The sequence below is a fragment of the Motacilla alba genome, chromosome 13, assembly GCF_015832195.1.
Source record: "Motacilla alba alba isolate MOTALB_02 chromosome 13, Motacilla_alba_V1.0_pri, whole genome shotgun sequence".
Taxonomy (NCBI): Eukaryota; Metazoa; Chordata; class Aves; order Passeriformes; family Motacillidae; genus Motacilla; species Motacilla alba.
In genome coordinates, this window is record NC_052028.1 from 2018884 (window position 1) to 2033754 (window position 14871).

A 14871-nucleotide genomic window follows, 5' to 3' on the forward strand; every position below is an offset into this window, starting at 1 on the left:
TGTGCTGCCTCTGCTTTCCCCATAGCAGATGGAGGTGGCTAAGCCAGCCAGAAAGCGGGACAAAAGGCTGGACCACATCCCACCATCCCCTGAAATATGGCTGTGTACACATTCCCTTTGCAGGGGTCGGAAGGATGAAGCAACTGCAGTTTGAAAAGTTGCAGCTGCTCTGTTGGAGCGGGCAGGGAGGAAAACACAGGAGGCTGAAAACAAGCGGGATATTGTGCCCTGGGGCAGGGCCGTGGGGTGCAAACAGGGAAATGCCTTTCACTTCCTGCTCTGGAAGCATTCCCCACGGAGAATTGCTCCAGAGTCCCCATGAAATGGGTTCCAGACCCAGCAGGGCTTGCAGGACCCTGTGCTGGGGAGATGTGTCTGTAATTAGTGATATTTATTGCTATTTATTGTCACTCGCCTGAGCAGCAGAATATTTCATTAGCAACCAACTCAAACCCACACCCACAGAGGTGTTTGAAATGACCCCCGTGGGATGGGATGACTGGAGATGTGCAGGGACCACAGGTGGACTGCTCTGGAACAGGTTTTACAGTGACTTCTGGGAGCCAGAGAGAAGTTTGATGAGAGGATCCATCTTTACCCCTGAAAGAATTTCCTACCAAGGTCGTTGACACAGAAACCAAGAAAGAAAGAAGGAGAAATAAGAGAAACCTGCAACTGCCTGTTCCAATGAGCTCTTTGTTTGTCTCTCGTGACCAATGAGTAAAGTTATGAGTTTTGTAACAATGTATAAAAAGCATCCATGCTATAATAAAAACAGGTCTGAAGCCTCCTGCAAATGGAGTGCGTTGCTTTGTATTGTCTCCATCTCAACAATGACAGACTACAGCCTCCAGCCATGGGACAATTGTTTTTCCTGGGCTGTCCCAGCTGGAGTCAGCCCAGTGAGAGGCTGGGTGCCCTGGGGCACCTTCTCCTCCCTGGGTATTGCTGCCCTGTGTCCTTCTGGGGCCATCCCAGGGCTCTGAGCAGTGAAGGGCTGGGGGTGCCAGCACCACCCAAGTCCCCGTGAATTAATCTGCAGCCTCAGCACAGCTTCCAGCAGGGAGAAAAAGGCACTGGGGAAGTTCCCAGCCTGCCAGTCGGTCCCGGCTAAGGGCGACCGGCTGTTTCTAGGTAACACTGACATCAAGGCTGAAAAGAAGAGAGAACAGGAACAATACAGGGTTATAAATGGGCACCGAGGTGCTCTTGCCAAGCAAAGCGCTCGAGCTCTTGTTGCTGGAAAGGTCACACTCAGCCTCTACCAGCAGCCTGTCATTATCCCAAACGGTCCTGAGGAGGAAAACAAGAATTTGGGCTCTGGCAAAAATATCCAGAGAGTGGCTCCACCACCCCCGGGGGCAGAGGCGAGGCTGGGGCAGCCCCAGAGCAGGTGTTGCTGCAGCTGCTGGTGGGGCTTTCAGGGGACCCAATATAGTGTCTGCCCCTGCCGGGGGGCACAAGGACCTCCCCAGGCCCTTTCCGTCTGCTCTCCCACCATCCCATGGCACCTCTCTAAATTCCCCCTGGAGCCAGAGTATTTTAAGGACAGGATGTCTGTCCTGGAGCATCTGTGCTGCTTGGGCTGTCCCAGCAGCTGCCTCTGCCCATTCAGCTCGCTCCAAACACTGGTTTTTCATATAGCTCCCAGCTGCAAGGCAGGAAGATGCAGGGGAAGGATGGCTGGGAAGGGAGACAGAACCCGACAGCAAGGTCACAGCCCCCCAAGGTCCCACTGGGGAAGGGATTTAATCCTCAAAGGACTGGATGGTGCAGGCTTGGTTCTGGCAGGTTCTGCACGGCCAGCGCTGCCTCCTGCTGAAGGCAAGGAAAACCCCTGGCCCAGGGTAAGGATGCATCCGTGTCACTGTGACCCACTTGTCACCCCGGAGCTCAAACAGAGCTCAGTGGGTGACAGTGAAAGATAAGGATTATTTAAATGGCCAGGAAATCACACCCAGGGATGGGTAGCACAAAGCTTAATGGGCAATTAGCACTACCCCTAATCAAAGCCTGCTCCAGTCAACACTATTGGCTTAAAGAGAGAGCAGAAACAGAGACAGAGAGCAAGGGTGACACGAAAACACTGGGCTGGAGGAAAAAACTGGCGCTGGGTCCCCATCCACACACCCAGCACAGAAAGGGCCCGAACAGGATGGATAAGGGAAAGCCATTATCTGCAGGAGGCATCTGATTTACACCAGCCCCCGGGGCGGAGCGCAGCCGTGGAGAGGTTAGGGCTGTGGATTGGGGGAGATTTGCTGCAATAGGGCCCGGGGCTCCACGAAAGTCGGTGCTTAACCTGGAAGGGACCCGCTTAGCTCTGATCCTGGGGATTGCTGGAGCAGCAGCCAGAAAACCAGCTTTATTTACCAGCAAGGAAACCGGATCTGGAGACGCTGCGTGACCATAACCACATGCAACCCCAAGGGCTGTTTTTCCGTGGTGGTTTTTCAGAGCAAAGACACATTTTCACATTGTTTCTTTCTCTTGAGTGTAAACAACTCCCTTGCCCCAGACCTTGTCCCCCTCCCCGGCCACGGCAGCTGTCTCCTGGTGTCTGCAGAGCAGCAAAGCTCAGCTGCAGCAGCTTTCCAAGAAAGCAACACCAAAGCCATTCCTCCTCCCTCAGATTCCTTCCCTCCCCACAGCTCAAAGGAAACATCCTAAGCATTTTGCACAGGGTTTTATGGCTGTGCTTCTATTTTTAAAGCAAGGGGGGAAAGACTTGAAGGTATTTATAAATAAAGGCTCTATGAAATCCAGGCTCTTTATCCCTAGTGCTGCACAGAATGATGATTGTCCTTGTTTTACACAAAGCCATGGAGACTGTGGGTGTGTGGGAACATCCCTCCCTGCCCAAGGCTTCTGCACAGCCACAAACCAGAACAAACCAACCCAAAAGGACCCCAAACCACCCTCCTGTGAATACAGCTGCAAGGAGGCAGCAGCAGCCAGGGGAGGAAACCTTGGTGAGTCCACGGCTCAGCAGAGGGGCTTGGGGAGCTCCCCTGCACACCAGGTTTGTTGGGAATACTGAGTCAGGCATTCTCGAGTTCCCCTGGTCCAGCCTCTAGCCACACACAAACTTCCAGCCTTCCTTCCTCCCCACCTCACAGCCAGTTGAATTCACTGTGACTTTCTGGAACCAAGCAGCCCATAAAACATCATCTCCAGACTGGCTCTTTCATGTAACACAACCCCAGCACAGCCAGGTGCTGTTGTTTCAGTACAAAGCAAAGAGTGTGGGTGGAAGAAGTGTCCCTGTGTATAGGAACCAGGTATCTCCTCTGCCTGGATCCCTCCTGACCCCTCTCTCTGCAGGGACAGCAGGGCTTTTCCCTCTGGATCCCTCCTGACCCTCTCTCTGCAGGGACAGCAGGGCTTTTCCCTCTGGATCCCTCCTGACTCCTTTCTCTACAGGGACATCAGGGCTTTTCCACCAGCTTTGGGATCTGCTGCAGCAGAACCTTTGCAGCCAGCCCAGATGAATCCGTCCCACAGCATCTTCTCTATCAGCATGACCCCGAGGTGCCCCCCGGAGCAGGAGTCAGGGCTTTCCCATGAGTGAGGGACACCAACCATTGGCTGAAGCCAGGATCATGGCTTGGAGCATCTCTGTGTCAAACTGGTTGTTGGGCCAGGCTCCAGCTTCCTCTCCATTCTGGGAGCTGTGGGAAAAGAAAACAAACAGCAAGTTACTCCAGGTCAGTCAGGAGGAGGGGGCTGGACCAGTGCATGCTTCAAATCCTCCCATAAATAGCACTCAGGGGCCAAGGCCCTTTCAGAGTGTCCATCCCTCACCAGGCTCTTGAAGAACAACCACCAAAAGCACTTGGGAACTCGACGGTGCATCCAGCAACACCTTCCTAACTGCTGCTGCCTTCAGAGGCCACAGCCGAGCATCTCATCTCCTCAAAACCCCACCAGTGTGGAATCACAGAATGGTTTGGGCCAGAAGAGAACGTGAAGATGATCTATTTCCAACCCCCTGCCACGGGATATAATGTCATTCATCGCCAAAATTACAGTGTAATATCAAAACACCTGCAGTCCTAAAGCCCCAGAGGTGCACATCCACCCTTGAATGCCCAGGCCCTTTTGCAGGCTGTGAGTGAATGCACCTCTCAAGCTCTTTCAGGTTACAACTCCATTCTGCAGCTTCATTCATGTGAGAGAGGGTGAGAAAACCCCCCAGTGTGCTGGGAATTCAGGTCATCACAGAGCAGCTGCCTGGCACCACAGAATCTGCTCTGAAAAGAGTCCAAGCCCAGTCCTGGGGAGGCTGCAGCAGCAGGGAGAGGAGAGCAGGCAGAATCCGGGCATCTCCCTTGGCTCCCCTTGGCTGCTGGGGGTGCACAGCACTCGGGGGATGCTGAAAGACTTTGGCTGAGGAGGTTTAGTGGCCAAGGCTACAATCAGCACTCTGTGCAGGCTAACAAGCCTGGCTTTCATGTCTGCCAGGTGTCAGCTGTGCTCAGCCACCGCCCACTGCTCAGGGCTGTGCTCCCAGAGCCCCTCCAGAGCCTCCACACTTCCTGAACATCTCACCAGCTTCCTGGGGTCCCCTCTGCTCTGTCCCTAAATGACCCCACCACTCAGATCACCACTGTCTCCTCTCCCAGTGCCTGCTCTGACCACCCACAGCCCTTCCCATCCATTGGAATGCCAGGATTTACCCCTTGGCTGTGTACTGGCTCCCTTGGGATGAGGGCTGCCCTGGGAGCTCTCCTGAAGTGAGGTGGGGGAGGATGAGGGCTTGGAAAGCCCTTCCCATGAAAGGACCTTACCCCATTTCCCAGGAAAATGTTCAAACCACCAGGCTACAAGGCAGGAGCTGCCTCCTCCACCACTGTGGTCCCAGCCCTTATACCCAGGAGCGGCCAGACCCCAACACTGCTCAGACCCCAACACCCTGCTCAGACCCCAACGCTGCTCAGACCCCAGCACTGCTCAGACCCCAATGCCCTGCTCAGACCCCAGCACCCTGCTCAGACCCCAACAGCCTGCTCAGACCCCAGCACTGCTCAGACCCCAAAACCCTGCTCAGACCGAAGCACTGCTCAGACCCCAGCACTGCTCAGACCCCAAAACCCTGCTCAGACCCCAGCACTGCTCAGACCCCAGCACTGCTCAGACCCCAGCACTGCTCAGACCCCAACACTGCTCAGACCCCAGCACTGCTCAGACCCAAACACTGCTCAGACCCCAGCACCCTGCTCAGACCCCAACACTGCTCAGACCCCAACACTGCTCAGACCCCAGCACTGCTCAGACCCCAACACTGCTCAGACCCCAGCACTGCTCAGACCCAAACACTGCTCAGACCCCAGCACCCTGCTCAGACCCCAACACTGCTCAGACCCCAACACTGCTCAGACCCCAGCACCCTGCTCAGACCCCAACACTGCTCAGACCTCAATGCCCTGCTCAGATCCTGAAGCCCTGCTGAGATCTCAGCATCCTGCTCAGCCACCAGATTCCTGCCCAGCCCCTGAAGCCCTGCCCGCCCATGCTCTGGGGTGTCCCTCTGGCAGCCCTGTGCCCGGGCACTCAGCACCCTGCAGGCTGCACGTGCCAGCGCGGGCACGGCCGGTGCCAGCTCAGCGCCACGTGCTGGGCACCAGATGGGCTCCTCACGCCCTGCTGAGCATCCCCCTGCCCGAGTGCCCCCTGCACCTGCGCCTCACACACGGAACAGGCTCCAAATGGGCATTTTGGAATTGGGATGGACCCACAGGCATGTTCTTGAAGGTTGTACCTGCCACAGTGACCTCGTGGCTGCATCAAAGCCCTGCAAGGAGAGAAGCCTTGAATGCACAAGAGCTTTCAGCATCCCTGTGAAATCCTGCCCCATGCACAGGGTGCCCAGAGCAGCTGGGGCTTCCCCTGGATCCCTGGCAGTGTCCAAGGCCAGGCTGGACGGAGCTTGGAGCAGCCTGGGACAGTGGGAGGTGTTCCTGCCATGGCAGGGGGTGGGATGGGATGGGATGGTCTGTGAGGTCCTTTCCAACCCAAAGCGTTCTGAATATCAGTTCAAACTACCTTTGAAACACAATATCTGACTGTAAGGATGCTGTGCAGACACTCCCAGGTTCTCTGCACAAAATCTGGTCTTAAGTAACTTGTCCAAAGATGTGCAGGACCCGAGCCAGGGCCACAGGACCGTCCCTCCCCTTCTGTATCCCGTGCCTGACCCATCCCCAGCCGGGCACAGGGCGCTGCTCTCACACCGGTTAATCTTTGGGGGATGCAAATGAGCACTAATTTGCATTGCATGAGCACTAATGGAGCAGAGGCTGCCCCGGCACACCCTGCGGGCAGCATCCTGAAATCCCAGCTGGCCGCGCATCCCGGGGCACCCTGGGCACGATCCGCAGCCCTCCTGCACGCCGCGGAGGTGGCACGGTTTCAGAAAGCAGAGGTGAGGCGTGCTCGCCTCCCAGATCGACTCCTCCGTGGTGGCTGTGCCGAGATCCTCGGCCGCGGGTCCCCCGCCCCGCCGAGCGCCGGGACAAGGTGGGGACAGCCCTGGGGCTGCAGTGACCTGTTAATGTCACAAACAGGGCTGGGATTAGAGCCCCGGGCTAGATCCAATAAAGGACTTAGGAACCTAAATTCCATCGCAAACCACAGCCCATTCAACCGCCCGTTAACCCCAGCAGCTCCTGCCCCACCCCCGGCTGGAAATGAGGTTCCCAGGTTTTTCAGGGCTTCAGGAAAGCTGCTCAGAAACATCCCCGAGCCTCCCAGCCGCTGATCCTGCCTCTGGGAGCTGCCCTGACATGATGGTGGTACCCAGAGATGGGGGAAGAGAAAGCACAAGAAAGTATCAAATACATTTTGGGGTTTTTTTAAAGTGTAGTATTCCAGTGGTTTGAACTCTGCTGTGAAATCAGAAGCTCAGGTTCAACTCCCTCTTTGATGTGGCAGTGCCAGCATCACATTTTCCACCTCCCAAAAGACTTCCCTCCTCTTCCACCCCTCCTTCAGGCAACTCCTTCAGGCTCCCCTGTACAGACATCCCTCCTGTCTCCCGTCAAAGCCTCTGTGTCCCACGGCAGTGGGAATGCACAGAGGGAAAGGTCACCCTGTGGGCAGGAGATTCACCTGCACCAGGACTCCTGACCCCCCCGAGCTCCCCAGCCCACAGCCCTTGGCCCCAGGGCTGCATGAAGGCACAGGCAGCAGAGCTGGCACCACTGGGCACCAGAGCTGGCACCACTGGGCAGCAGAGCTGGCCAGGATGGCTTGGAAAGGGAGGGCTGAGGGGTCTGGGCAGTGCCTGCAGCCTGGGAGGGGTCTGAGTGGCACAGCCCAACCCTCCCGAGGGGGTGGCTGTACAAGGAAATGTGGATCTTGCTCTGAGCTCTTGGTTTAGAGCTGTGTGTCCCAGGGAGGGAGGGCTGTGCATCACCAGCATTTCATGGCAGCACTTCAGACCCTTTTCTTTCCTTGTGGTCTTAGAGAGGGATGAACACGTGAACTCCTGGCATGAGCCTCACCAGCCCCTCCACTTTGGCAGACACCCAAAGCCCTACTTCCCCTAATTCCCTGTGGGATCACAAAATCAGGCTGGAAGAGGGGCACGAATCATAGAATCCTACAATGGTTTGGGCTGGAAGGGTCCTTAAGGATGCTGCAGTGCTCCTAGGTGCCACCTTCCAAGCAGAAGGAGCTCTCCCAGCCTCTCCCACCCTGCCCTGGGCTCCAGTGCTCAGATCATTTCGGGGGCTCTCAAAATGATGGCCCTGCTTTTGTTGCAGTGAGGAGCCCAAAATTGGGCACAGTGCTCCAGGTGTGGACCTGTGGGTGCCGCAGGGGAATTGAGGGCAACTTCTTGTCCTGCTGGCTACAACCTGACCAGTAAAACCCAGTCAGTCTCCACCAGAGCAAGGGTGCACGGGTGATTCATGTTCAACCTGACACCCCTATGTCCTTTTTCTCACCCTCACTGCAGCCAGTGTTCCCAAATTTTGCACAAAGAGCCCCAAAGCTGTGTGCCTGCTCCTCATGACGCCACGTAGGAAAGCTATTTTAGAAATGCCTTAGCATTGCAAAAAAAAAAAAAAAAAAAAGGGGCATTGAACTCACTTCTCTAAGCAGGAAATTCAAGTGTCTCAATTACTTGCAGTGCAATCATCCAGAATTCAGAGGCACAGAAAAAAACCCAAGGGCTGTAATCTAAAAACATCCAAAAATAACTTCTCACAGCAGAGAATGCACACAGCTGATGGCCAGACCTGGCTGCCTTCCACGGCTATAGGATGGGCTGTGAGTCACTGCTGTGAATCACTGACTCAACAATGAGCAGCCCTCCCTGCCCTGCTGCCCTGCCGGGGTGGGCACACCCCAGAACCCCCTGCCACTGCCACCCACCCCTCCAGAGCTCTGGATGCTGCTGCGGGGAGCCTGGCGGGATGGGAGGGCTGGTTCCTGTGGAAATACTCCAAGGACTGGCTGGTTTTAATACAAATGCTGTTGATTCAATAGGGTGTTTTTCTAAAAACCCTTCCCCCACAGGACAGATTTTTTTCCCTCTCTGCTCAGCTCTACTCCACACTTCAAAGCTCAGAAAAGAGCTGGCTTTCATTTTCGGGAACGCTTCCAGCGTAGCGTAGCTGGAACTGAGAGAAGGAATCAAAGCCACATTTGAGACAAACCCGGGGCGCAGCATCTGCAGGGGCTCAGGGCATGCTGGACACGGAGCACAGGCCAGGTGCTGTGCCAGGAGAGGCAGGTACAGCCTCTGCACAACCTGGAGCCGCCTTCAATAATCTTGGCTACATGGAAATCATGGAATAAGCAGACAAAGGGCTTTTCTGGCAGCCCTGCCACAGCCCCACTGCATCCATCTGCATCCCAGCACTGCCCCACTACCGAGAGCTTCCACAAGCACCCACACCAGGGGGGCACTTGGGTGCTCTGCTCATCAGCTAATTGCAGCACCCTCAGCCATCAGGTCCCTTTTTATCTTCCAATTCCAGCACAAAATTATTCCACTTCGAGCACAGAATTATTCATTTCCTTGCGGGGTTGCCATGGAGCTCATCACTATGGCAGCCAAAGGCCTCGCAAACATTTATTTGCACAATCGCCCGATGGATTCCTGAAAAATTGTTTTCCTTGCTCTGCAGCTGGAAACACGAGTCACAGCAGCGCCACAACAAACCGGGGAAGTTTATTCGTGCCAGAGCAGCGCTGTCAGAGCCCCAGGGGATGGAAAGGGCAGCTCGGTGCCCCGAGGGCACTCCGAGGTGCCTGGCAGGGCTGGGGGCAGTCTCGGGCTGGGGATTTTCCCGGGACACGCTCAGCATCCTCTCTCCTCTCTTTTTGGGGCTTTCTTTTTTGGGGCTTTGGGGCTTTCTGGCTCCTACTCCACTTTGTGGCAGTGCCCTCTCCCAGCCAGGACCTCTCCCAGCCGTGGTCCTGGCTGCTCCCAGGCAAGGAGTTGTGACTGGGATTTACTTCTCCTCCCGGCCTCTTCTCCTTTCGCTCCCATTTACACGGCCTCGGATGCTGCTCCCCCTTCCCCTGGGGCAGCACCCAGCCCTCCCGTCCCTGGCAGCTCCCGGAGCCAGGGCTATCTCCAAGCCCATTCCTCCAGCCCATTCCCGAGCAGCCCCTGCTTGCCGCAGGCTGTGCCCCTGCCCCATCGCCCCTGCGCTCCTCTTCCTCTCTCCCAGCTTCCTCCCTATTCTCCCTGCGCTCCTCTTCCTCTCTCCCAGCTTCCACCCCATCCCCCCTGCCCTTCTCTTCCTCTCTCCCAGCTTCCTCCCTATTCTCCCTGCCCTTCTCTTCCTCTCTCCCAGCTTCCTCCCCATCCCCCCTGCGCTCCTCTTCCTCTCTCCCAGCTTCCTCCCCATCCCCCCTGCGCTCCTCTTCCTCTCTCCCAGCTTCCTCCCCATCCCCCCGCTGCCTCCCACACGCGGCTCCAGCCGGAGGCAGCAGCGGCAGGAAAATCTCAGCCTGAACATTCCCCGGCTGGCAAAGTGACAAAAGTGAGAGGGAGCAGAGCTGTCCCTGCCGGGGCTGAGCCTCCGCTGGGCTGCAGGCGTGTGGGGACACAGCCCCGAGCCTGGGGACACAGCCCCGAGCCTGGGGACACTGCCCCGAGCCTGGGAACACTCCCCGTACCTGGGGACACTGCCTGTCCCTGGGAACACTGCCCCGAGCCTGGGGACACTGCCTGTGCCTGGGAACACTCCCCGTACCTGGGGACACTGCCCCGAGCCTGGGGACACTGCCTGTGCCTGGGGACACAGCGCAGGGCGAGCATCCCTCTGTCCTACTTCCCACGCCAGCATCCCGCAGCCCCCCACCCTCCCCAGCCCCCAAAAGCCGGGATCAGCTCCAGAAGTGCCACCATTCGCTGTCCCTGGCAGGGGACGCTGCCGGCCCTTCCCCCACGGCCCCTCGGCTCACTCCCGATGAAGCCCAGCTTCAGGATCATGGCTTTGCAAAGACGCGACTGCAAGTGTTAGCGAGGAACTGGGAGTGGGGGAGCATTTCCAGCCTCCCAAAGCTGGGGAGCCTTCACTTCCAGCCCGTGGGGCTGCTGGGATGCTGCTCTGCTGGATGAAGGCAGAACAAAAGCCCACAATGTTCCTAAAATGGGGCCAGGGCTGCGTCTCCTCTCCCTGAACTCTTCTAACCCTCCTGAAGGACGCAGAGCCCAGACCAGTAATTATTTCCCCCAGGCCATCCTGCCACCATCCATGTCCCAGACATGCCAGGAAGGATATTTTGGGAAATTCTTTGGAAAGGTTGTTGTGCCTGTTTTTCAGACCCATCTCTGCAGCCGGCCATGGCACGTGCTCAGCTGCGCAGGAAGCAGATGGAGGGAGAAAAATTAAATCAATACACGTAGCACCTGTTAAATTACCTAAAATAGCTTTTCTATACATAAAACTGGTGATGAAACCCCTGATATTCTGGCGGCTCTCCACAGTGAGAAACACATCCCATCACCTGGACAGTTCCTTTTCTCTACAAAAGACAGCTTTTGTCCCACTTGGCAGGATCTGGAGGGTTCAGACTTCAAGGGCCATGACAAATGCAGATAAAGGGATTATTGGCCCAGAATGGTCCATAAGGGAAGAAAATACTCTGTGTAAAAGGGCTGTATTATGTAGAAAGAAGCCCAAATACTGAATCTGCTGAGATTTGGGCTGTTAGTAGCCAAAAGGGTGGCCCCTGCAAGCAGGAGTGCTCACAGGTGGCAGAGAGGACAGCTCTGTGGTCTCCTGGCTGTGGAAGGGGAGGTGGGGTGGGACAGGAAAAAATCATCTCTACAAAAACCTTCAGCTTCCAATCCCAAAATCAGATCAGCTCTGCAGGAAGAGGGGGGGGAGAGGAGTTATCCAGGGACAAGTCCTAGTCCCAGCATCAAAACAGCTCCTGCCTGCCCAGCAACCCAAATCCATTCCAAAATTGCACCCCAAGGCTGCAGCCCCTGCTGCGAGCAAAGCCAGGCTCTGGGCAGCCCCACAGTCCTCTAAAAGCAGTGTTTTGTCCATAGGGTTGATAGGAAACCCCAGTAACGAAATCACAGCATTGCTAGGATGGAAAAGTCCCCTGAGATCATCAGCTCCAACCATGAACCCAGCACTGACAATTCCAGCACTAACCCAAGCCCCAGGTGCCACATCTGCACAACTTTCAAATCCCCTCAGGGACAGAGACTCCACCACTCCCCTGGTATCTGTTCCTACTCCTGACCACCCTTTCAGAGAAGAAATTTTCCCAATATCCACCCTGAGCCTGCCCTGGTGCAAACTGAGGCCTTTTCTTCCTCCTGTTCCCTGGGAGCAGAGCCTGACCCCCCGGCTGTCCCCTCCTGTCAGGAGCTGTGCAGAGCCACAAGGTGCCCCCTGAGCCTCCTTTTCTCCAGCTGAGCCCCTTCCCAGCTCCCTCAGCCTCTCCTGGGGCTGCAGCCCCTTCCCAGCTCCGTTCCCTGCCCTGGACACTCTCCAGCATCTCCAAGCCATGAGGCTCTCAGTTGTCTTCAATCTTTTCTGTTCCACAACCCACCAGGTCAAACCTGGCAGATAAAACAGTCTGGCCCTTCCCGTGGTTCCCTCCAAGGTGTTTGCTGAGCAAAAGCCACACAAACAGGCTGGGGACAGGCGTGGGCTTCATCACTGGACACAACCACCCCAAATACTCCCCAAAAAGACACCTTCTCTCCCAGGCTCCCCAGGACGTGGCACAAGTTGGTGATTTGAGCTGTTCAGCCCCAAGGATTTGGCAGGGGGAAATCCCCTTCAGAGCAGAGCTCCTTCACTGGCACAACTCCTCCTGCACTCAGATCACAGCCCACATTAAGCACAGCAGCTCTCACTTTTAGGAGAACACTGTCACTCTAGATTATGGCTGTTCCTTCAAAGCAATGCCCTCAAATAGAATTCCAGAGGCTGCTGTGATTTTTCAGGCTGCAGGGCTCCACTCACACCTTCCCCAGGCCTTGGGGAGGCAGCTGAGAGCAGCTCCACACTCCACATGCTGCAGGAGTTGTGGAGGAGCCACTACTCAACACTGAACAGACAAACAAATACAACCCAGTCAGAAAAAGCAGGAATTTTAGCCCACAGACTGTTACAACTTTATAATTCACCTGCAAAACATGTGGAACCACACCTGGCAAAGCAAACACCAGTGCTGGCTTAACCCTGGGGTGTGTTTGAGATGGCAATGTGAGCATTGTCATTATTTCCTAAACTTGCCACAGTGGCACTTCCCTCTGCTGCTCCTCCTGCTCTCAGTGAGAAGCTGCAGCCTGTCCAGCAGCCCTGCCTGGCATGTGCTCATTTCCACATTTTCCAAGAATGAGGAGAAGGCAAATCCATCAGAGTTTATCTGCACAGCCCTGCTGGTGCCCTGTGCTGTGTAGCACCTGCTGATGGATCCACTACAACCCGACACAAACTGCCAGCGTAAATTCCTCGGTGTTTACAACGGCCCCAGACACCCCTGGGGCTCCTGGCTCTGCCTTCATTTATTTTTAGGAAGGATGTGGGCAAAGCCTGCAGCTGTGGCCAGTTGTCCTGCTGGGTGTCCACCCCCGTGCTAGGTAAGCCCAGGAATGTCTGTGGTTCCCTCTCTGGCCCCAGCTGCTCTGGGATGTCCCCCCCAGACACACACGTGGGGTCAGTGTCCTGGTACACTGTCATGCACCCCAAAAGCACAGCACGGGCTCCCCCTTGGCAATACCTGCATGCTTTGAGCCACAAGAACACCCCTGAGAGCTTAAAGGACTACTCTTTACTCCTCTCCCCAGCACACACAGGCAGCCTGTTGATAGTCCTGCAAGCCCAACTCTTGAAGTTCTTGCATGAAAACACAACAAAGAATGGGGGGCAAAAAAAAATTCCTCTTTTCCTTCCTGGCTCTCTCCTGCTGCAGCATCTCCACTGTGAGCACCAAGCCCCCCGTCTGTGGGTGGGGGTGATGGCTGGGGCCAGCCAGGGCAGCTGTGATGCTGTTTGATAAACAAGTGAAGCCAAGTGAACACCACCATTGGCTGTGCTCAGCCGGGGAGGGGAAGCCTGGCTAGCAACAGCTTTGGGAAGCATTAACAAAGGGGGATTTAGGATTGGAGAAAGCAAATGGAAGGGGGCTGTGAAATGGCAACTCTGCATCTCCTCTACACGCTCTGCTCCTCCCTCCCCTGGAGTTGCCATGGATTCTCACACTGCTTCCCACCTCGCTGAGTCCCCTGCCGCTGTCTCTGGGGTGTCTCCTGCTGCCATCTCCTCCCAGCCTGCCCACACAGCCCAGAATTGTCCTCAGCCCTGCCACAGGATGCCTCCCAGACCTGTCCACCCTCTCATGTCCACCTGTGAGCAACACAGAGCCCTCCCCATCCTGCAGGAAGGAAATCCTGCCTCCAGCCCGGTGTTTTCCTGAACAAATCATCACACAGACCCCAAAACAAAGAGCAGCCAGGGTCAGGCAGCACCACGAACACGCAGGGCACAACAAAGCAAACAAACCAAAACAACAAGATGGGTCCTTTGTACCAGCCCCAGTCCCTGCACTCTCCTCCCATACACCACCAGCCTCCTCCCACAGGGAACCCTCACAGTGATGATCCCACAGGGATATCCTGAGATGCTGCTGGACCATTCATTTACTGCACTTTGGCCAATTCCTCACTGTAATCTCTGCTAGAGCCACTGATCTGATTTATCCAGGAATGGCATCTGCTGCTCGGAATCAGTCTGGATTCATTTCCATTTGCCCAGCGACAGCATGGGTGTGGTTTTTTTAAGAAAACCAAACCACAAACATCATTAAATTAATCATCCTATCCTCCTATTTCTCCCAAACAAGATTAATTCTGTTTTGCTCAGGTCTGCCTCGCTACCACATTTTCAGAGCATATTGTCTGAGCTCCTCTCTCCTGAGCATGTGCACCAGAGCTCTCCCGTGTTTCAGAACAAAGAGCAGATTCCCTTTGTTGTCCTGGAGCAGCAGCAATGTAGATCAAGAGCTGGTCCCTGCCTCATTGAGCTTCCCCTGTTCTGCCTGGTTCCAGGTGCCAGAGACATGTGGGATGGGCAGGGCTATGTGCAGAAGAGACAGGATTGTTCCTTCCCCAGCTCCCATGGAGACAGCGAGGCAGAAATCCCAACACGGGTTTGAGCTTGTTTCTGGCTTAGGGTCAGTGCCAGGCTCCCCCCACGAACCATCCAAACCCCTGGCCTAAGCTGCTGTGTCTTTATTGTTGTTTAATTTGGGTCAAATAGAGTTAAGAGCACATCCCTGGTTTTGATTTCGAGCTGAAAGGCAGGCTGGGCTCCCCTGCGCTTCAGAGAGCTCGTGGTGCTCCAGAGCTTCACCTGTCAGCAGGAGACACATTTGTACAGG

At 55.7% G+C, this 14871-nt stretch overlaps 1 protein-coding gene across 1 annotated transcript in view; it reads right to left on the bottom strand.

Moving 5' to 3' along the window:
* LOC119706656 (protocadherin gamma-A6-like) overlaps positions 1–14871 on the bottom strand; it is a 206834-nt gene that overhangs the window by 3366 nt on the left and 188597 nt on the right. Inside the window, exon 4 of the mRNA XM_038150573.1 lies at positions 3583–3671. Within this exon, the coding sequence (XP_038006501.1) occupies positions 3583–3671 (89 nt within the window). The remainder of the gene's footprint in view (positions 1–3582; positions 3672–14871) is intronic.